We start from the raw sequence: 22,321 nt of genomic DNA, 5'->3' as shown, positions 1-22,321 counted from the left end.
GTTGTAAAAGTAATTTATTCTGAAGCAATATTCTCATCAGTATTCAGTCAGCTTTTACATCTTTAAATCTGCATATTTATGATAGTTTAACCTTTATAAAGAGCATGTTTCCCTAATCATTTTATGCTTCATCTTTCATTTTGAATTCTTAAATTTCATCAATAAATTCAATTGGAATAATAAGACTCTATATGGCTGTTACCAATCAAATTAATTAATTTACACTGAAAAATTACAACTGCATTAAATAATGTTACGAGATTGTTTTAAATATTTTTTGAATATAAAAAATCGGAAAGAATGATAGCCTACTTTTAAACACGAAACTAAACCACCAGGAGCAGCAGATTATCGTCTTAATGAGTGAGTTATTGAGTAATTTATTCAAATGATTCGTTCAAACGGCTGAATCGTTCAGGAATGAGGCAGTTGTTTGATGGGTCATTGAATCTTTGACTCAACCGATTCGTTCAAAGGTGCTGAATCATTCAGTAATGCGGTTATGTTATGTGTTCCGGTAAGATGAGCTGTGGTTCTGCTGTGATCTTTGTTTGGAACTATTTTCACTGCACAAATTGAACAAAAACAGTCAATATTGTGTCTGAAGTGACTTGATATTAATTACTTGTTTATTGAACTGTCATATGAAATCAGTGTCACATTTTCAATCTTAATGGTATTCAGCACTTGTGTGATGTTGCTTAACTGTATCATATCATAGGCTTATGCTATAAAAACTCCACATAAATTTTTTAACCGCTGTATGTTCATTAAGTTTCTTTGTGTGAACTGCGCTCATTTGTTTCAATTTCTCCTCTGCGCAAGCCTCAACAGCACAACAACAATCAGCGGCTGTTTGCGGATTGGTTGGCAGTCCAAATGTTGGCAGATATTCTTTTAACGAAAATAATTAAAAAATTATATTACATTTTATATTTACAAATATTGTAAGTAAACAACACTAGTCCAAGTTTAGAAAAATATTTTTATTAAGACTTAAAAAAATTATTCTGCATCTATTTTTAGGTGGCACCGGCACACCCTGGCACACCCTTGACCACGCCTATACCAAAAATGCAAAAAAATGAATCTGGACAGAACATGAGTGATTTAACATTTGATTTAAATCTCAGCCTATATTCAAAACAAATATATATATTTTCTTTTCGGGCATATCTAATTGAAAGATTTTTCCTTTTTCATTTGGCATGTCTTTTTTTTTTCTTTTTTTTTTACCATCAAAAAATACTTTTTTAAAACGTATCCATCCATCATTTTACACATAGTGCTGGTGTAATTATGCCAATTGAAATTCAGAGAACATAGATCTTTAAATGCAATTCACATTGCTTTTTATTCGTGCAGTCTAACTGAAGGTTGCAATGTCATTTTTTTTTTTTTTTTTTGTAAAGGAAAAAAATGAAATCCATGCACAAGTATATTTCAAGTTGCAAGGAGGAGCAGCAATTTATGAAATAGATTGCATTGGATTTTGCAGACTACTGCAGAGACATAAGATTTACTGTTAATATAAGGGCTTTCTCCTCCCAGTTTTTCATCCTTTTACTCTCAGCTGTGACATCTCAGAAATAGCAGAGTGGTGTTTGATGAAGTATCATATATTTCCTTAGGCTGTAGAATCACCACACTGCTGGTGCTTGAATTTGTTGAGGTATTGCTGTGAATGATCAGGTGTCCATGAACATTTTCCCATTTTCTGTTACTTAGTTTATTATTATTATTTCCAAAATAAAATGTTCAATTCACAATATTACCATGTGTAGGCCTATTTCTTTCAAATACATGTAATGAGTGGAATGAGTAGGCCCTGAAAATGTAAGGTTATTTTCTTTGCTTGTAGTATCACACCGCCCCTTGGTTGTACTCTGCCATTGCAGGTCTTCTCTCCATGAAAAAAAGGTGGAAAAAAAGTAGATAAATAATTATTTATTTTTTATGTATTTTTTTTTAAATAAAACAAAACGCTTCTTTTATAATATAAACGGCATGCTTGCAGAGAAGTGCAGAGTGGGGCAGAGACCTACTTTCTGTAACACAGAGCTCTGTGGTTTTTACATGACCACACTTTTCTGGACACTTCAAAGGAGAACATTTTGAGACGTGTTCATAAATTGCACAAATATAGCTATCATTATTTCCCATGCTGGTTTTCGCTTAGCCACAGGGCTTATTTTAGACATATAATTTCGTCTGCTAGGCTACATAATAGGCTATATTTATATGCTATTTTATATGTAAAGTGGTACACTAGGCTACTTGCCTCTGCTACTTTACAAGCATACGATTTCTATTAAAATTAGTGTTTTTAATGTAATAGCCTACAGCCTAATTATTTGGAAAAATATAACTTAAAGAAAAATATTCATTTTTATTTTGAAATCTAAAAATGGAATGTATACAAATAAAAGATGGTTAAACCAATGTTCCAACATCTTTTTATATGAACTAGCCACATGTTTGCAATCGACTAATATCCAAAACAATTTTCATAATGAAAAAAATGTTTACGTCCACACACCAGCCTCGTTTTAGTCCACTATCCATATAAAAATCAGTATTCATCTGCGCAGTATATGTTATTCCCTGTAAGATCCATAGTTTTGCCATAGGAAATAATGTACAGACAACTTTTTGTCTCACACGCGCTTCCGTTCAAGCTTCGTTAGAAGGACGTTTGAGGGGTTGCCATCGGTGACGCGTCCCTACGCAACCAGCCCCCGCCCTATTTCTTGCATCTCCTCTTTGATTGGTGCATTTAATCCGGGCCTTCAAAAACTCGCTAGATGATTGGTCGAATCAGCTGTCAATCTCCCACAAAAATCTATTTACAGTAGGTTGTGAGCGGATCAAGTGTATCCGTTCAGATTAAAGCTGCATCTCACTGTAACTAAAAGCTTTTTCGAGCTGGATTTTGTTTAATTAACAGATATTGTGCCTAGTATTTATTAGTTATTCCTCGGTGGAACGTTTTAATTCGTCTTTTTTCATCTGCTGAAGCGGAAGATCCAGGAAAAAGATGTCTTCGGACGAAGACAGGGCGAAGGAGATTCTGAAGGGGTTTAAACTGTATCCTTAAGTGATGATGGGGCAGATTAGCCTGCTTGCTGCAAACCTCAAACTTACAGAACTTTACATCATAGCTAGCAATCTGACTTCGGGCGTAAATCTGTATCCGGCAAATTATCTAACGGTTTTGAAACCAGGACTCTAATATTGATGATGCTGTAATTTGTATATGTTGATTACAGTTAGCAAACTGGAAGGTGAAGTAGTTACATATTATGTTATGCTTTTTAGTCATAATGTTCAATACGTGCCTGATTTCAATTGGGACAATCTCCATCTATAAACCCAAATGCTTTTTATTAGATCAAACAAACTAACGTTACCGGCTATATTTGCGTCTTTGGAGTCAGACTGTAAATTGACAGTTCATTTTGGATGTACTAACACTTTTAAGCACTCAATCAAGTGTTGTATCATGTATCCTATGCAGTCTTTAGGCATTATGTACGGTATGACAGTATTATATTTGCTATGTAATGTGCGAGATTAATCGGTGTAATTTCTCTAATCCAGAGATTATGTCTGCGTTATTCGATAAATTGTATGATTAAGCTTGTTTTTGGTCATGTGCATACCTGGATTATTGAGTTACTGGGATATGAATTGCAACTCTCTAGTGAGAGTTATGATGCAATTATCATATCGTCCTTTCAAAGCAGTTTTACTTTTATTTGAGCATATTAGCATCAGTAACTAACTGGGATGCTGTTATTTGCTTTAGCTGGAAGTTTTGTTAATGAGGATACTATGAGACTGACAGGCACCTGATTCTTGGGATCAGGTGCATTAGCAAGGTGAAATCTCCTCACACAGTTTGTGCCTGCCATCACGATTACATAACATTGGCTAGTGTTTCTATAATAGGCTCTGTAAATCTGACAAGAATAATCACACAAGCACCAGAACATTCTGATGGCGTGAAAGTGGTCTGAGAAATGGCTGCCCCGTCAGACACTGTTTTTCTGATATATCTTCAAGTAGACTTGGGTCTACCTACCCTGTGTGACCTTCTTTGTGAAAGCAAGGGTGTGTCTTACAGGCTGGTAATTCTTAAATCCTTGATTTGAAAGGACAGGGATTTGCTGCCTTATGCTCCTCACATCCAACTGTGTGCCGCATGAGGCAAAGCTGTGGAAAATGATAGTTGACCAAAACTTATGTGAACATGCATCTTTTAATGAAAGGTCTGTGAAATGAGCGAAAGTTGTACAAGTCTGTAAGGAAATATTTTGAACTTGCCCTACTGTTCAAAAGTTTGGGGTCAGAAAGATTTTTAAATAGATAAATTAATACTTTTAATCACTAAAGACGCATTAAATTGACACAGTAAAAGTGACAGTAAAGACATTTATAATGTTACATCTATTTCAAATAAAATTGGACTTTCTATTTATCAAAGAATCTTTCAGCGGAAAAATGGTTGCTTATTGAGCACCAAATCGCCATATTAGAATGATTTCTGAAGCATTATGTGAAACTGAAGACTGGAATAATGGCTGCTGAAAATTCAGCTTTTCCATCACAGGAATAAATTACAAAAACTGTTACTTTAGATTGTAATAACATTTCATAATATTACTGTTTTTACTATAGTTTTGAACAAATACTAGTAGCCTTGATGAGCATAAGATACTTAATGTTCTAAAACATTAAAAATATTACCGACACCAAACTTTTGAATGGTAGTGTATGTATGGATAAGACATTCAGATATTGTTTTATGTAAAATAATGAAATTAATACTGAAGTTGTTCATAGTAAGCTGGACCATGGGCTGGTATGCCATAGATATCACCACCTATGATTTGATCTTTAATAGGATAGAATTAGAATAATGTTTTTATGCATAATATATTGTATTGGTCCAGTTTTGAGCTCAGCTGTTTTCACAGAATATGTGTCATCTTAGTATAGCACAGCTCTTTTTAGCAGTGTGAATCTGGTACAATGTAGTTATGCAGCACAGACCAATTTCCAAAGGTTGTTTCAAAGTTTCATGCAATTTTACCTCCCAGGCTTCATCATATCTGCCTTGTGTTTTTTTTACCCAGTGTGCCCCAGAGGTGACTACCGTGTGCAAAGCACCATCCCTTGAGTAGCTACAAAAAACACTGACTTAAATAATGAAAAAGAGAGATATTGTATCGTGTGCCAAATTATGTTTTTTAGAAGTGTTAGAGCAATGTAACAATGAAAGCAGTGCTGCTGCAGCACAAGTATTGAGTATCTTAGTGCATCTAGAATTTTGAAGGAGTTTGTATTTCGTTTGCTCACCGTGTCTTTCAAGGCTGGTTTTATGTTCCTGTGTCTTTGTTTATTTGGTAAAGCGTTAGTAGTACTAACACAGCCCTCCACCGCCATTATTTTTAATAAGGCAAGTGTTTTTTTTTTTTTAAATACTCTCTTTTGCACCAATAACAACAGACTGGAAATGGCAACAATGGATGACTTTTTAAAAATGAATGTGGCTTCCATGAAAGCTTTGGCGCCGAGGGGACTAATTACTTTGACAGTGACAGTGTTTGTGAGTAAAATGGTCTCTCCCCAGTGTGCTCAGCAGGTGAGATCCAACAGACATCTGTCTCCAATAATCTCGAATGCAGTCGCCTGGTTCATCAGAAACAGAGCCGATCACTTTAGTGAATAGTTACTCATTTTTAGTGACTTCAGCTGTTGGCATCTAAATTCAGGGTGAAATATATCACAGGAGACAGCACATAAAAGAGCTTGGAAAGATGTATATCTTGATTTTTGCCTTTTCCACCAGAATGGTTTGCGTTCTGGAGCCAGAGCCTGTTTTGGCCAGGCGAACTGGTGCCTGTCGCGAAACGACCACGTGTTTCCACATACTTGAGAACCCCCTTTTCTGCAGTGGAAATGCGTGGAACGGTTCGAGAGTGGACAAAAGCCCGGATCCCACCCGGAATAGTGTCGGTGGGAAAGGGGTACTTGAGTCCCCCTTGGAAGTTTGTTGAGACTCCCTCGCTGAGAACCACTGGTCTAAATGACGTTTAAGCAATAAGCACATAGGTAATATCTCCAGCTTTTGTTATTTTTGAACATAGTGCATGAAGATATGGGATGTATTCAGTCAAATTACTACTGCATAATTTCATTTGGTTCTGTTTGGTTCTTTGGTAAAGGGAGAATAAATCATCTCTCAGGGCTGGACTGAAAATGAATCCTGGGTCATGCTTCTGGTTATTTGTGTCTCAGGATTCATTTAAAGTATATTAATGCCTTAGGCTACGTCTACATTAATCCGGATATATTTGAAAACTGTGTTTCCGTTTAAAAACACTCTTCATCCACACTAGCGTTTTCAGGCGTTTTCCGATGTTTCAGTGTGGATGAGAAACCTTTGGATTTATCGCGAGTTACTGCGAGTTATCGCGCAGTTCTTCTGACAGGATAATTTTATTTAGCAAAATATCTCACCATTCACTGATTTCACTGATTCACTGACCAGGTCGCACTCACTCACCATATATGTTTGGTCTAAAACGCAAGTGCTCTCATGTATTGCTGCAGGACAGCACATCATCTTTGCAGGACTGTGAGATGAAGAGTGTGCAAAGTAACATATTTTAGCAACAGTGTGAAAGTAAATAACACATAACAGGCACAAAACCGGTATACTCTGTTTTGACAGTCCGCACAGTACAACGCGAAAATTTTCATATTTATACACTTTGGAGAGCGTTTTCATTTATAAAAACGCTGTCTCAGTGTGGACGGAAGAACAAAATGGAGAGAAAAAAAATGCGTTTTGAAACAAAAACGTATTAGTGTGGACAAGGATAGTCATATATAAAATTGAGTCTCCATAAAAAAAACATAATATATATGATAATATAAAAATATGATTATGCAAATTATAAATAATTATTATAAATATAAAATATTTCATTAATATAATTAACATAATACAAATTATATAATTAATATAAATATTATATATTTATATAATTAAAACATTTTATTATGGCTGCAGTGCAGTGTCACTAATATTGTAAATTCTTCTGTACAAAGTAACACTACAGTGTCCTTGTTACTTATGTTATACGTACTTACTATAATAAGAGTAGATAATGCATATTTCATGCAACTAACCCTAATCTAAACCATATAGTAAATACATTTTATTGTTAATTAATATTATTCAGTACTTTAATGTTACACTGTTACAAAGGCACCTTAAAATAAAGTATAACACATTTTTATGATGAGCCCTTTTCATTCCAACGGGAACAGATTTGGATTTTGGATTTAATGCTTGAAAGATAGATTAGGATTAGTGATACATGTAGCACTCTTGTGCAGCCTTGACTGAGATCTCATGGGGTTGGTGACTAGGGCCTGTTCTGTACACCTGTAATGACACATGCAGCCTCGTGTGAGTGTGCTCGACCTGCCTGAAAGACTCCTACAGGTGGCCTGAAGATGAAGAGGTCTGATGTCTTTGACACAGAGTACAGGACATTGTCACAAACCATTGTTTAGCAGACAGATCAGGATGTTTTTAGACCTCAAGTGTGGTCTGCTTCAGTTAGCTCTTACCTTATTTGCTGTGATTTAAAACTAAAAGCTGCTCAATGTAATGATCTGATACTCTTAAATTTAGGCATAATTTAATGGATTAGTTCACCCATCACTACTTTCGCAAACCCATAATACCCACTTTCCTCTGTGGAGCACAAACATAATTGTAGCTAAATGCTTATATGTGAAGATACTCTTTTCCATTGGTGGTCGAACAAGATATTCAGTGAATTAAACTTAAAACTTAAAGTTTGTTCCTCACACAAATCTATCACATGGCTTTAGAGAAGTTTTAATATAGTGCAAGTGTCTTATGGACTGCTTTTATGGTGCTGTTTTGTTCTTTTTTTAATCTTGACAGTGCCTTGAACATTCTGATAAACATCTCTTTTGTTGAAAGAAAGTCATACCGGTTTGAAATGACAATGAGGTAAATGATGACATTATCTTCATTTCTTAGGTGAACTGTCCCTTTAAGCCCAATGAGCCAAACCCTAAGTCTGATTATTGATTGTGTCTTCATGTGAATTTATCTTCCTCTTAAATGTAATTTACAAAAATGTTGGCCCTGAAATCAGAAGACATTTTTTCATTGTCAGTCTGGTCAGCACAAAGACTATATATAGAAAGACGGTCCACTCGTATTACTATGAATGGGAGAACACGCAATATGGCAGAATAAGTAATAAGTGCACTTAGGACTGCACATGCGCATTGGCCGGTCTAGCCTGAAAAAAAAAATGCTTTTTTAACACTATTTTAATGTAAGAAACCATATTTATGGGACAGTTGTTGTCAGATTTCATTGGTGATTTCAAATATGAAATTTAATCATAAACCTGCTGAACAGCTTTGGAGAATTTGATGTTTCCCCATTCAGAGAGATAAGCGCTGCACTTGCAAGACTGAAATAGATGCCCGAGAGGCATTTCAAAGATGGCCGCCGAGAGAAATGACTTGCCTGAAAGGGACTTTGGTTCAGCATGCCTTAACTTGTCTTCAGAAACTGGATGAATCTTAGAGATGCAGAGACAGGGAAGGTTCTCTGGCAGGGAACTGAAGACCTCTCCCTTCCTGGGGTAGAACATGAAGGTTTGTGGTTCTCAGCATTACCTTGCATTAAAGATTAAACTATTGACTAGATTGGGCTACACCAATTCTTCTCTTATGTCCACTACTTCACAGCTCTTTTTAATGATGTCAAAGTGAGGTCGAGATCAGTTTTCAGTACTGAATTTGGTACAGAATGTGCCATGTCTGGTAACTAACAGATTTGATTTTGTTTTCCAGCTCGGGTTCCTAAGAAGATCCTGAAATGTAAAGCAGTCTCCAGAGAGCTGAATTTCTCTTCAGTAGAAAAACTGGAAAAATTCCGACTGGAGCAAAAAGTTTTCTTTAAAGGCCAGTGCCTAGAAGGTTGTTCTGATTCTTTCTTGCACATTGCACTCTTGTAATAACAAATAGCAATGGTTTTAAATGGAAATTTAGAGGTCTCTTTAGCAAGATGTCTCTAGTTCTGAAATATCTATGCTAGTCTTCTCAAGCAAGGAGCTCCTGTTAAAATGTGTAAAATATAAATGTTGCTAAAAATACAATTTGATCATAATATTTTACTCATAAGCCCCTTTTACACAGCAGTCCTGGTAATTTATCGTAAAATTATCAGAATGACTTTTTCAGTAAATACACAAATGTGCTGTTCACACAAGCAACTGCATTCTGTCTTTTTACCAGTAAGATACCATTCACACATCATTACCAGTACTGGTAAACTCTGTGATGCAAGTCATTGGAAAAACACTAAGCGATTTTCTTCATCCACCTGGATGAGGAGAAGCGCTTTAGTTTCATTTTAGTTCGTTTTTTTTTTTACTTCTGAGTGACAGGCCTAAAGGGATAGTTCACCTAAAAATGAAAATTCTGTCATCATTTACTCACCCTCAAGTTGTTTCAAACCTGTATGAATTTCTTTTTTCTGCTGAACACAAAAGAAAATATTTTGAAAAATGTCTGTAACCAAACAGTTGATGGACCCCATTGACTTCCATAGTATTTTTTTTCCTACTATGGAAGTCATTGGGGTCCATCAACTGTTTGGTTATCGACATTTTTCAAAATATCTTCTTTTGTGTTCAGCAGAAAAAAGAAATTCATACAGGTTTGAAACAACTTGAGGGTGAGTAAATGATGACAGAATTTTCATTTTTGGGTGAACTATCCCTTTAAGGGGATGATCACGCAGAATGCGCTTTTGCTCTTAAAGGGGTCATCGGATGCCAATTTTCCACAAGTTAGTATAATTCTTTAGGGTCTTCATGTAAAGTTTGTAACATACTTTGGTTAAAATTCCTCCTCAAAAACAGCTCTGTTCACAGCGCTCCGTTTCGGTGCATGTCTCTTTAAATGATAATGAGCAACTGCTCACCCCACCCCTCTCTTCCATGGGGGGTGTCGACACAAGACACGTAAAGTGATGCCTTGGCAGACAGTATACAAATGGCTGAGGGCGGAAAAATGCTAATACGGGAAATATGCTAATACGGGACAGTGCGTCAATGGTCGTGGGCGGAGCATGAGCAATATGACAGAAATATTAGAAAATCAGAAAATCCAAACGGCTTTATTATTGAGAGTCTTTAGGCTTTTTGAGAATTAAAAAAAAAAGTGAATGGATTTTTTTCATTGAATGGTGGTTGTGTCCACACACTGCAAAGACACATTTAAATGCAAACACCATGTAAAAGTGAATTTTGCATCCGATGACCCATTTAAAAACACGAGACGCACAATAGTTACTATTGTATTGCAGTATGCTCCGACAGAGCAAACTTCTTACGTCTGTGCGTTCTGACCTCGTACGTGCTCACACCGGTAATCTTCATTCTCTGTTCACACAAAGCATCATACCATTAATTTACTGGTTATCTTACAACTTGTCATGCTAGTAAATTGCCAGAACTGTTTTTTTGAAAAGGTCCTGTTCACATATGATCTCTTAATGGCAGTTTACCAGTAATTTAGCAGTAAAGTTTGTATGTGTTAAAGGGGCTACTGTTAGCAAGTGACCTTTATATGAGTGTCAATAGTAGCCATCTTAGGTCATTGCTTTGGTGGATTTAGATTTAGTGTAATCCAAATCAGGCACAAGTACATTTGAACATTTCCGTATATACTAGGCCTAAGATTCTTGAATAACCTGATCAGTATATTTTTAATGCAGTGTTTCTTTCGATTCAATTATCCTATTTGTAGCCAAAATTATTTTCAAAGAATTTATTATGCATTCAACACTAATTCACGATGCAACTGTCAGCCATTATAAGTTTCATCTATGCTTGTCTTCATGGTATTGTGGACTTATACTGATATTATTAGTAGCACAACTACAGTAAGGTTCCATTTGTTAACATTAGTTATTCGTGATTGTTAACAAGAACTAACAATGAACAATACTTCTACAGCATTTATTAATATTAGTTAATGTTAATTTAATTCAGTTAAATTAGTTCATGTTAATTTCAACATTCAAACAAAACTAACTATAAAGAATGAACAACTATATTTTTTACTAACTAACTAACATTAACAAAAACTAATAAATGCTTTAAAACATATTGCTTGTTAGTTCATGTTAGCTAACGCATTAACTAATGTTAACAAACAGCCTTATTGTAAAGTTTTACCAATATTAATATTGAATATCAATTTCCATTTTCTAATTCTAGACTTTACTTGTCAGGTTACTTTGTGTAATTGTGTAATAAAAGTGCTTGTGCATACAAATTCCTATGAGCCAAGATGCAAAAGATTTACAATCTTGGAATAAGGATTTGTATGCACAAGCACTTTTGAAACATGTTAAATTAAATAACTTGGACACATGCATAGATGAGATTTTTGAAAGCTTGTTTGTGAAAATGTTTTTCCTCTTCTTGGCCTACTAGATTTAAAGTGTGTAAAGATTATTTACACCACAAAATGCTTACACGTGTATCTTTTGTGTCTTTTCAGAGTGGTTTTTTGAGTTTGGCTTTGTGATTCCTAATTCTACAAACACGTGGCAGTCTTTGATAGAAGCTGCACCAGAGTCACAAATGATGCCTGCAAATGTCTTAACGTAAGAGTTTCCTTAAATAAAAAAAATATTTTATGATAGTCAACATATTAGATATTCATAAAAGTTACTCATGGAGTAATTATGAGTCAAATGTCTTCTCTTGCAGGGGTAATGTTGTTATAGAGACCAAGTTTTATGATGACGACCTTCATGTCAGCACGTCCCGGGTACGACTCTTCTACGTCTGAGACATGGAACCTTTATTTTATATAATTTTTTTTTTTTTTTTACTGTCAGTCCAGAGGATGGACCCATTACTACAAGTTTCAATGTACAGAGGAGACACTCTACATACTGAGTATTTCTTCTGAGGCGCTGTGACAACAACATTAAAGGGAACATTTTAGAACAAAACAGTTTCAAGACAAATGATTACACCAGTTTTATGGCAGATAAGGACTTGTACATAAGAGTTATCATGCTCATGACAACCTGGTTGTGTAAATTACCTGTTTGTATATTTTTCTTCTTCTACAATTCAATCCTGCAATGTACACTGCTTCCTTATCAGATGTTTTTAAAAGGGTTTCTCCCAGTCTGTGTGGTCATTCATGGTCTCATTGTTTTGTTCTGTTTAGGTTTTTTTTGTTAAACTGTAAGATAGGCTGTGTTTTCAAATAAATTATGTAATTATGGATTAAAATATTGATATTGATGCTTTCTCTCTCACATTTTTCCCTTAACAAACTATTTCTAATAATATTTTTATGTCTCACATTGCATGTACAGGAATATGGCACATTTAACATAAAATAAGTGGAATATAAGAACAAATCAGAATTACTTCAAAATGTTTAAAACATCTAGTATATTTTGCTCTTTACATGGATCCCATTAATGAATCCCACAGAATAAATTAGTTTTTACAAAAGAGAATATTTATGTCCAGTTAAAATATCTTAATATCGTCGTCATAAAGTTTGTTTTAACTGAACATATAAAACTTGGAATTAGCCTATAATTATTTTCTAAAGGGTGCCTGTCCAATTTGTAGAAATGTCCAAAACATGGAAATAACCAAGAGTACTACATTACCCAGAATTCCTTCCGGTAGGAGCGGAAGTTGTTCGTGACGACCTTGGGTAGCTCTTGCAAGCATGGCGAATAAAGAGCCTAACGTGAGTATAATGTCTTAATTCTTTAAATTTTTGTAAAAATAAAAATCTAAAATTATATTTGTATACATACTAGGTAATGTAAATCCCTACTTTTTACACAGTGTAATATTCAGCTTCAAGCTTGGCAACAGAAATTTGAACAGAAAGAGTGTTACATGTGCATTAAATGACCAGTAAGCCGGTTCTGCTCTCAAACGCTAAAGCACATTTTAAGATTAGATCTGTTGTCTGGCCTCTTAATTAATGTGTTCTTGAAGTAGAAATTTTAATATTAATGTTTACTGATTCTCAATAGCATGCTCTGATGCTGAAATCCTGACTCCTGATGCCGGCTGGTCTAATAGACTGTTGGGAATTTGACGTTTAATATCACCTGTAACATATTTCTTTTGGTCTGAAGTTGACATGATACAAACGGTAGTTTATGAAAGAATTCAAACTGATTGTGATTCTACTTGTAAGTAAAAAAAAAAATGTATTACAGTTCTAATGCACTTCCATAATCAGAATGTCAGCTCATGAAGTAATTTCTCAGATACTGGTTATTACACTTGAATATTGCAGCTTTAAATATGTGTGAGTGTCAAAGGATGTCACTGTTGTTGGAATTTACGGGATTTAACCCGTTGGAAAAAGCTTAAAGGCTTAGTTTACCCCAAAATGAAAATAATAATAATAATAATAATAATGTCATCAATTACTCATCCTCATGGCGTTCCAAACCCGTAACACTTTCGTTCATATTTTAAACATATTAAACAAATATTTTAAATCTTTAAGATTTCTGTCCCTCCATTGACAGTCCACGCAACTACCACTTCAAAATTTCATAAACAGATAGTAAAACTAATCCATATAAATCGAGAAGTTTACTCCAAATTTTTTGCAGAGACTGATTGCTTTATATGATGAACAGATTGAATTTAGGCTTTTATTCACATATAAACATTGATCAGCGAAAATAAACAGAAGCTCAACCATACTTGCATACAAATCTCAGTGTTTCCCCTACCATTATATAAGGGGGGCGAGATTTCATTTAAATATATTAATTTGTGTTTCGAAGATGAACGAAAGTCTTACTGGTTTGGAATGGCATAAGGGTGAGTAAATTACAGAATTTTCATTTTTTGAGTGAACTAACCTTTTTAAATATTTTACTGTTAATGTTACAGTCATATTGTCATATATAATTTCCAATGAAAATGAATGTTTTGTTGTTTTTGTTATTGTGGTGTTGTTGTTGTTGCTTTTTTGTACTCTCACAGAGGTTCCTCCAGCACCTGAGAGATCTCGCCGGACGCATGTCCTCTGGCTCAAGGGGTGCTGGGATCGGACTAAAGATATTAATTGGAGCAGGTGCACTCGCTTATGGAGTCAAAGAGGCAACATATACAGGTACATCCAGTATTGCATTAGAAAACGTCTTAGAAACAGCAAATTTCTAGTGCAGTGCATTTATGCACTACCATTCAAAAGATTGTAATAATAATAAGAAGAAAATGAATACCTTTATTTAGCAAGGACGCATTAAATAGATCAAAAGTGACAGTAAAGACATTCACACAATTTTTTTTAAATAAATGCTGTTCTTTTGAACTTCCTATTCATCAAAGAATCCTAAAAGAAAATGTCATGGTTTATACAAAAATATTAAGCAGCACAACTGTTTTCCACATTTTGATGATAATAATTCCAAATGAATGATTTCTGAAAGATCATGTGACACTGAAGAGTAATGGCTGCTGAAAATGTAGCTTTGACATCACAGGAATAAATTACAGTTTAAACTATGTAAAAAAATTATTTAAAAAAAATCAGTTTACATTGTAATAATATCTGTTTACTGTATTTTTGATCAAATAAATGCAGCCTGGGTTAGCATAAGGGACTTCTTTCAAAAACATTACAAAATCTCACTGACCCCAAACGTTTGAATGATTGTGTATTTGTGCAAATATGTACCTTTCAAGTTAATATTAAAAGTAGATGATTGGTAATGTCATCTCTCACACTAATGGTCTTGTCTTTAGTGGAGGGTGGTCAGCGAGCAATCATCTTTAATAGAATTGGAGGGATGCAGATGGACACAGTCCTTGCTGAGGGTCTCCACTTCAGGTGAGCTTTTTAATGACTTGTTGAACAGTTTTCTTTATGAAAGCAAACCCCATGTTTGATCTTTCCATAACAAAAAAGGAAAGTTGTAGTTCTAAAAAAATAATTTTTAGTGACATTCTTCTTATAGGATACCGTGGATTCAGTATCCAATCATATATGACATTAGAGCCAAACCAAGAAAAATATCATCTTTAACTGGAAGCAAAGGTAAAAAAAATGTTTTATTTCATTTAATTTTGTTGGCCTTTCTTTGTTTACTTCCATTTTGAACATGGTCATAATATGTTCACTGTATTGATTATAGTTTATTTAAATATGGCTGCCCAATCTGAAGTTGTTCTTTATTTTACTTGGAGGAGTAATGTTGTTTGTAATGTGGTCAGACCTGCAGATGGTGAACATTGCGTTGCGTGTGCTGTCCCGTCCGGTGGCTTCCAGCCTTCCCGTCTTGTACCAGCAGCTGGGGAAGGACTATGATGAGCGTGTGTTGCCGTCCATTGTAAATGAAGTTCTGAAGAGTGTGGTAGCCAAATTCAATGCCTCCCAGCTAATTACACAAAGAGCCCAGGTTGGTATTCTCTCACAATCTGGCTTCCACAAATGAGTTCTAGAACCTACCGTAATATCCAGGATGTATATTTAAAGGAAGGGAATATCCAGATCACTATACTAAATGATTGTCTTTTTAATATTTATTCTCCATTGATTGCATGTAGGTCTCAATGCTCATCCGACGGGAGCTCTTTGAACGTGCTAAAGACTTCAACATTATTCTTGATGATGTGGCTGTCACAGAGTTGAGCTTCAGCAGGGAGTACACAGCAGCTGTGGAGGCCAAACAAGTTGGTAGGTAAAATTCGGTTCTTGAGTGCTGTAGCACAAAATATGTACATAGTTACTGTACTAAAAAAATATAATCTTTCAGCCCAGCAGGAGGCCCAAAGAGCTCAGTTCTATGTGGAGAAAGCAAAACAAGATCAGAGGCAGAAGATCATTCAAGCTGAAGGAGAGGCCCAGGCAGCCAAAATGGTATGAGCTTCTTATCTAAAAATATTTACTTTTGCCAAAGCTCATGGGTATTTTAAATATTTAAATCTCAAGTTGACCGTTTAACAGTTGAGCCTAAGCCTCCATTACTAATTCTAAAACATTACTTTAGAACTAGTCACGAATGAATGTTGAGTCGCTTCATTGAAGCCTATTAGATGGTATTATGAGAGGGAGATCGACCAAACGAGTGTGTTACATGCATCTGATATAGCATTCATTCTTCAGGTCGATGTCCATAATATTATATCCATTATAAAAAATCAGATGTCCGCTGTGGAAAGCGATGTCTTCGTCTTTGTCCTTTTAAAAGTTAAGGGGATTTCCATGACAGCGCTAAAACAACTACCTTGTTCTCACTCATAAAGACTTTGTCGCCATCTAATAGGGTAAATAATTTAACTTTCACTGAAGTCCATATCACGATCCTTTCTCAATAACAAATACAGCATATTATTTATAGAAGATATTATTATTGAACAACAATACTTAAATTAACAACAATAGAACGCAATATAAAACGCAATAGGAAATAAACACAAGCAAACAATTCAGTCAAACGTACAAAAGCAGCGCTCTAGTACTTGTACAGGATTAAATAAGTTAAATATAGCCAGGATGTACTGGATTTAAGTTAAATATAAATAAAGTTATGAAACTTAATTTTCCCCTAAACCAAAATCAATTTGCTTTGGAACAAGTAATAGATTAAAAAGACCAAAGATTGCCCGTTTGATATACTGTACCCCAAATTAATTATATCTTGTTTAACCACTATCTACATAAGAGCCAGCGGCAAATCCCCAAAGGACTGGCCAAGATGAAGCTGTTCTCTGCGGGTACGTGATCGCTGAACGGCCGCTAACGGCCTCGAGCTCGCATTTGCGAAAGTGTTAAAACAAATAGTAAAACATTTGTTTATATATGAGTCACATTTTTTAGGTCCAAATAATTACATTCTCACCTTAAAAACTCTAAAAACACAACAACAGTGGAATTTAAAAAAATAAATGGTGTATTTGCTCGACCGCCATGACAGTCGCTGCAAGCAGATTGATACAAACTGTGAAGCGGTTCGAGTGCTGATACTGGGGGAATAAATCATGGCTGGAAAAGGCTCTCAGCCAATCAGATTCGAGAAACAGATTATATTTTATCATTTTGAATTATGTTATATTATATTTATTGTTTTTATTGTTATTAATATTTAGATTAGTATTCAGGTTAATTTATTTTAAGGTATCCTTGTTACAGTGTAATTGTATATTTAAGCACTGAGTAACGGCCTGGTTTCACAGAAAGGGCTTAGATTAAGCCAGGATTAGGCCTTAATTAGGCCATTTAAGCAGCTTTTATAAAATAGCATGCCTTATAAAAAAAAAACACTGATGTGCATCTTGAGACAAAACAATGGCACTGACATATTCTAAGATATGGCAGTGCAAGTTGCTTTCAGTTAAAACAGTTCAAACATAGGGCTGGGTATCGAGTTCAATACTTTTTAGGTACCGACCGAATTGCCTCGATACTATCGAGAATCGAAACATGTCTTGTCGTTCGGTACCAAATTTCGATACCTAGGTTAATCTCGTCAACGTCAGTGAGCCAATAAGCATGCAGCATGATTGGCTGTGGCGGAAAAACACTAGTTTACGCTGTTGCCCAAAGAGACGTGGCTCGCACGTGAGGCTGTAGTGTAAGCGTCCTAACCCACACAGATGGAAAATATGTGGAAAAGATCAAAAGTGTAGCTACGTTTCACCAGACTCGATGCCAGCAGCCCGCGATGCAATATTTGCGACAAGATAATTGCTGCCAAGACCGGTGTTGTGCCGAATTTCGACTTCCAGACAAATTATTATCCCCCTCGTTGTAGTCAGTACCTGATTGCCTAATCCTAACCCCTCCCCCACAACTAATCCTAAACCTACCAATGCTAGGGGGGTAATAATTTGGCGTGGGTCAGAATTCGGGACAACACCTGTAACACGACAAATCTGATGAAGCACTTAACAGCGCACAGAATAAACTTGAGAGCAGAAAGTTGCTCCTTCTTTGACTGCAAGAAGAACTGGAGCATGTCACAAATGAACCGAAACTCAGCGTATAGGATACTTGCCTCACATACATGAGAATTATGCCTTTATAAGCTTGAAATGTCTTCTTTTAAACAAACCATTTCGAACCGGTTTGATTATGTAATCCAAATAAAAGGTGCATTTCGCTCTATTGGCGCGCGTTCACTATACTGCAGAGATGACGAGTCCACAACGTCATCTTCATCTTCAACTCAGAAAACACTAGTTTATTAATAAACAATTAAAATGTTTCCTTGCTATTTTTTCCCGAAACATTCAAAATCATTAGGCTACTTTTGCCTATGCGAGGCATATATCCCGCTATATAAAGCTAATTTATTTGTATAGCATTTTTCACTGCATTTCAGGGCATTTTTGCCCTGAGGATGGTCGTTTGACCGAAAGCTTGGTGATTAAATTTGCTTAAAGGATTTAAGTGTGCAGACAGTTTATTTATTTATAGCATTTTTCACAAAAATTAAAGCAGCTTTACAGAAAATGCATGTCTAAATTACAATTTAGAGTGATCTGTTATTATCAGAGCCAGAGGTGACTGTAAGTAATGCATTTCAATTCAATTTCATTCAGTTTCATTGTTAAACAATGCAGAAACAAACAAGGAGCTCATTGAAGTAAATAATACATGTTGTTAAACGATTTGGATACATAGAAAACTTTAGCATTGATGCTTTTTTACAGACTCAAAATATGTGTGTAAAAAAGTCAACAAACTGAAATAATAAAACCAACGTTTTTTTGTGGTAATGTAATGTTGTTAAAACGGATTTCATAAAATTGGTATCGAAAAAAGTATCATTCAGGAACCGGTATCGAAGTCAAGGTTTTGGTATCGAAAATGTTTAATTGATACCCAGCCCTACTCAAACATACATTTTAGTCTGGGACTAGCTTAAGCCTTGTCTGTGAATCTGGGGGATCATCAATTAACTTCATGTCCTTGAGAGTTAGGATTAGGTTTTGGTTTAGGGTTAGTTTCATGTAGTTATGCATCATTTATAGTTATTACTTTAGTAGTTACATGTAACGTGTAATAAGGACACTGTAAAATGAAGCATTACATAGTATTTTAGGATATAAATATTATTAATGTGTCTTTTGTGAAAAATGTTATATGAGAAATGTATTTTGGTTTCTAATTCACAGCTAGGAGAGGCCGTCACAAAGAATCCCGGATACCTTAAACTCAGAAGAATCAGGGCCGCGCAGAACATTGCCAAAACGGTACAATGTTATGATTCACTTCTTTCCAAAGCTATGTGGCATTTTGCTTATTCATAATTTTAATGAGTTTTCCTGATGTAAACGCCGGTACTCTTTGGAAAAAGGTGTGTTTTTCACCAATGTAAATATTTGATGTTCACTAGCAGTTCTGCCAAGGTTCGGCTGGTTACATACCAGTCCTTTTGGAAAAAGCTGAATGTTTTATGTCCTTTTTGAAAGCCCTGACCAGATGAAGGTTGTTTTCCAGGTGGCAGTTTCACAGAACAAGGTGTACCTGAACGCAGATAGTCTGGTTCTGAATCTACAGGATGACTATTTGAACAAGTAAGAACTACAGCTATATGCCGCATACATCTAGTCTTCCTGTATGTAGGATAATACCAGTATAGTCTGTATGACCCCTCAAAATTCATTTTTGTCTTTGCTCTGTGCATAATTAAATAATTGCATTTTGTAAAAGTATAATTGATGTTGGCAAAATCTTTTTTGCATTGCAGATTGTCACTCGGAAAGAAGTAACCCGTTCAAATAGCACTCGTTCTCATTGTCAGAGGTTCTATTACAAGAAGCCGTATGTGTGTCCTTTGAGATGGCTTTTTCTGATTGGGTCACAAATGGATATGTCATTCTGGAGAAGACTCCTTAAATATCTAATGGTGTAGACCTGGTTCGTCAGTTAAATTTGACTCCACAATTTGCTGATGATCAAAACACTACAGAGTTGTGTTAATGAATGAAGACAAAGGTACAACTGGACCAGAAAATGTAATTCTTTTCAACATTGATTGTTGCAACAGGAAACATGCATCTTTAAATGATACAATAGATGAAGTCAAGGTTGGTTGAAAAAAATCCATCCATTCTTTTAGGAATGATTTATGTCTTTGCTGAAAAATAATACATACAGTTGTATTTATGTGACACAAAATGACAGCTAATAAAAACTTTCATTTGTTATATAAGTTTCGTGTTTTTTTGACAATTGCCTTAGTCTTTGTATTAACCCTGGAATATTTGAATCCTAAACTATTTATTTTCTTTCTGCATGTTTTTTTTTTATATATATATATATTTCTTGGTATTTTACTATGAAACTTTTGGTACTAAACCAGCTTGACTATATATTTTATATATTTATATATATTTTATAGTAAAAGCATCACTCCACCACTTGCTTCTGGTAACTCTAGCAGTTCAATCCTGCTCAATCTGCCTCTCTACTTACCCTTTGAACTGCCTCTTTCCTCCCCCAAAACTCAGAAGGTAGGGGCTTGTTTGGCTCTTCTATTGGCTCTTGTCTATTTTCATCCTTTGAAATGCACCAATGAACAGATGCTAAGCCTTTTGTCAGGCTGCATACTGCATAGCTAAATATATGCTACCATTTTTGATGACGAAAATGAAAGTTACATAATAAATTCTTGCTTGATCTCTTAGCAAGTTTTTTCTGCAAGTAGATGAATATGGTTGTTTTGTTCTAAGTATATTGGCCAGCCGGCAGATTAATCAACTGACATTTGGCTGTACTGAGAATATCAGTATTGGCTAGTAACCTGCCTTTTTGGCTGTTTACCCGAGGTGTTAGCTTCCCTTGTGTCAGTTCCAAACTCTACACATACCCTTGTCATTTGAAAAGGCACTCTATTTTTATTTGAAATATTTGAATACTTTGAAAAGTGTTAAATCAATTTCAACATAATTTTTTATACAGAATGCGCAGCATTTTAATGCAATATTCTTGTCTTGTGCTCGCTCTGCATTGAAACAGTGTACAAAGTTAAGAAGAGATGGGAGATGGGGTTCCAACGATTTCAGGCATGTCTGTGTGAAGGTCATGCATGAACAAAGATGTTTGGTTTTTGTTGTTGTTGTTTATTAAGGTTATCTTAACCGTTTTTAGGATGTCATTTTTTTTGGGCTATACAAAAGATTCTTTTCAGGTGGCACTGTCTTTCAAAGTAGAAACCTATAGTCAAACCTAATTATATATAGCTAAAATGATATACATTATACACGTTTAAATTATAAGCTATAATTACATTCAATTTGGCTCAAAAAAGTTTTTTTCTTCCAGAATTTGTTCTGAACACAGTTTTTAATAGGTAATATCAGAAAGGAATAAAGAAAACAACAACATATAGTCATGTAGTGGCCAGATGGGACTGAATATGATGTGTATGATGATTTTATATTGAAGTGCAAAAAATAGGGTTCCAGGTGTTCAGAGGGTCTGTATGATTTCTCCAGAAGAATAGAACTGCAGTGGCACATGGGTGGATAAGATATACATGATTTATATTTCCAATTTTGTTGAATGCATTTTTTTTGTGAATATTGAAGAGGTTTTTTTTCAGGGGGGCGCAGTAGGTCAAGGCTGTCCGCGTAATCTTAGACATAATGTTGGGGACAATGGGACAGATTTGAGGATTTGAGTCACTGGATGCAGCCTGAGATTTATGCTGTAAAAATAGGGCACAATGTATAAAAAAAATGTTACGGGTGTTTAACTGTATTTTGAATAACACTTTGTGCTGTTTTAGGGTTAACGGACATTTCTGTAAAATTACTTGATAATGTCCTGGCAGAAAGTTACCAGTACATTTTCTGTTTAATTTTTTTTAACAGTGTATCTTTATTGTAGCTTTATTAGTAATTATTATATTGATGACGCAAAGATTTAATTAACAATTCCAAGAAAAAAGCAGTCCATCCAAACCAGGAGCTTTATAAACCACTGTAGCCTGTTCTTTTATACATATAAACTCCTTTACATTTATTTTTTTAATTTTTTTATTTCAGGATGGAGTGTATGAAATCTGAAAGAAGTGGTTAAATGTAACCATGTGTGTAATGTATTGATTTATCACATATAAATCAATGATATATTGGCATTATATCAGCAATCTGCCAGTTCTAAGAAATGTCAACATTGGCAACTGAAAAGGCCATAAGCCAAACACTGCTCTGATTAA

At 35.1% G+C, this 22,321-nt stretch overlaps 2 protein-coding genes across 4 annotated transcripts; both read left to right on the top strand.

The window, feature by feature from the left end:
• Positions 1-2,837: 2,837 nt before the first annotated feature.
• pde6d (phosphodiesterase 6D, cGMP-specific, rod, delta) lies at positions 2,838-12,401 on the top strand. Its single transcript, XM_082189739.1, has 5 exons — positions 2,838-3,087; positions 8,633-8,721; positions 8,920-9,045; positions 11,641-11,746; positions 11,853-12,401. The coding sequence occupies exons 1-5, from the start codon at positions 3,038-3,040 to the stop codon at positions 11,932-11,934; spliced, it is 453 nt and encodes a 150-aa protein (XP_082045865.1). The 5' UTR covers positions 2,838-3,037; the 3' UTR covers positions 11,935-12,401.
• Positions 12,402-12,783: 382 nt separating this feature from the next.
• Positions 12,784-20,311, top strand: phb2b (prohibitin 2b). 3 transcript variants are annotated; one of them, XM_082189734.1, is made up of 10 exons: positions 12,784-12,864; positions 14,133-14,262; positions 14,898-14,982; positions 15,110-15,189; positions 15,366-15,550; positions 15,699-15,828; positions 15,908-16,011; positions 19,272-19,349; positions 19,597-19,673; positions 19,847-20,311. In XM_082189734.1, the coding sequence occupies exons 1-10, from the start codon at positions 12,844-12,846 to the stop codon at positions 19,866-19,868; spliced, it is 912 nt and encodes a 303-aa protein (XP_082045860.1). In that variant the 5' UTR covers positions 12,784-12,843; the 3' UTR covers positions 19,869-20,311. The 3 variants fall into 3 exon arrangements, with proteins under 3 accessions (XP_082045860.1, XP_082045859.1, XP_082045861.1); XM_082189733.1 differs by having other exon boundaries at positions 12,821-12,864; positions 13,931-14,262; XM_082189735.1 differs by lacking the exon at positions 12,784-12,864 and adding an exon at positions 13,949-13,967.
• The last annotated feature ends 2,010 nt before the right edge of the window (positions 20,312-22,321 follow it).

Source organism: Leuciscus leuciscus (assembly GCF_965113295.1).
Source record: "Leuciscus leuciscus genome assembly, chromosome: 14".
NCBI classification, from domain to species: Eukaryota; Metazoa; Chordata; class Actinopteri; order Cypriniformes; family Leuciscidae; genus Leuciscus; species Leuciscus leuciscus.
This window is presented reverse-complemented; position numbering and strand designations above follow the sequence as displayed.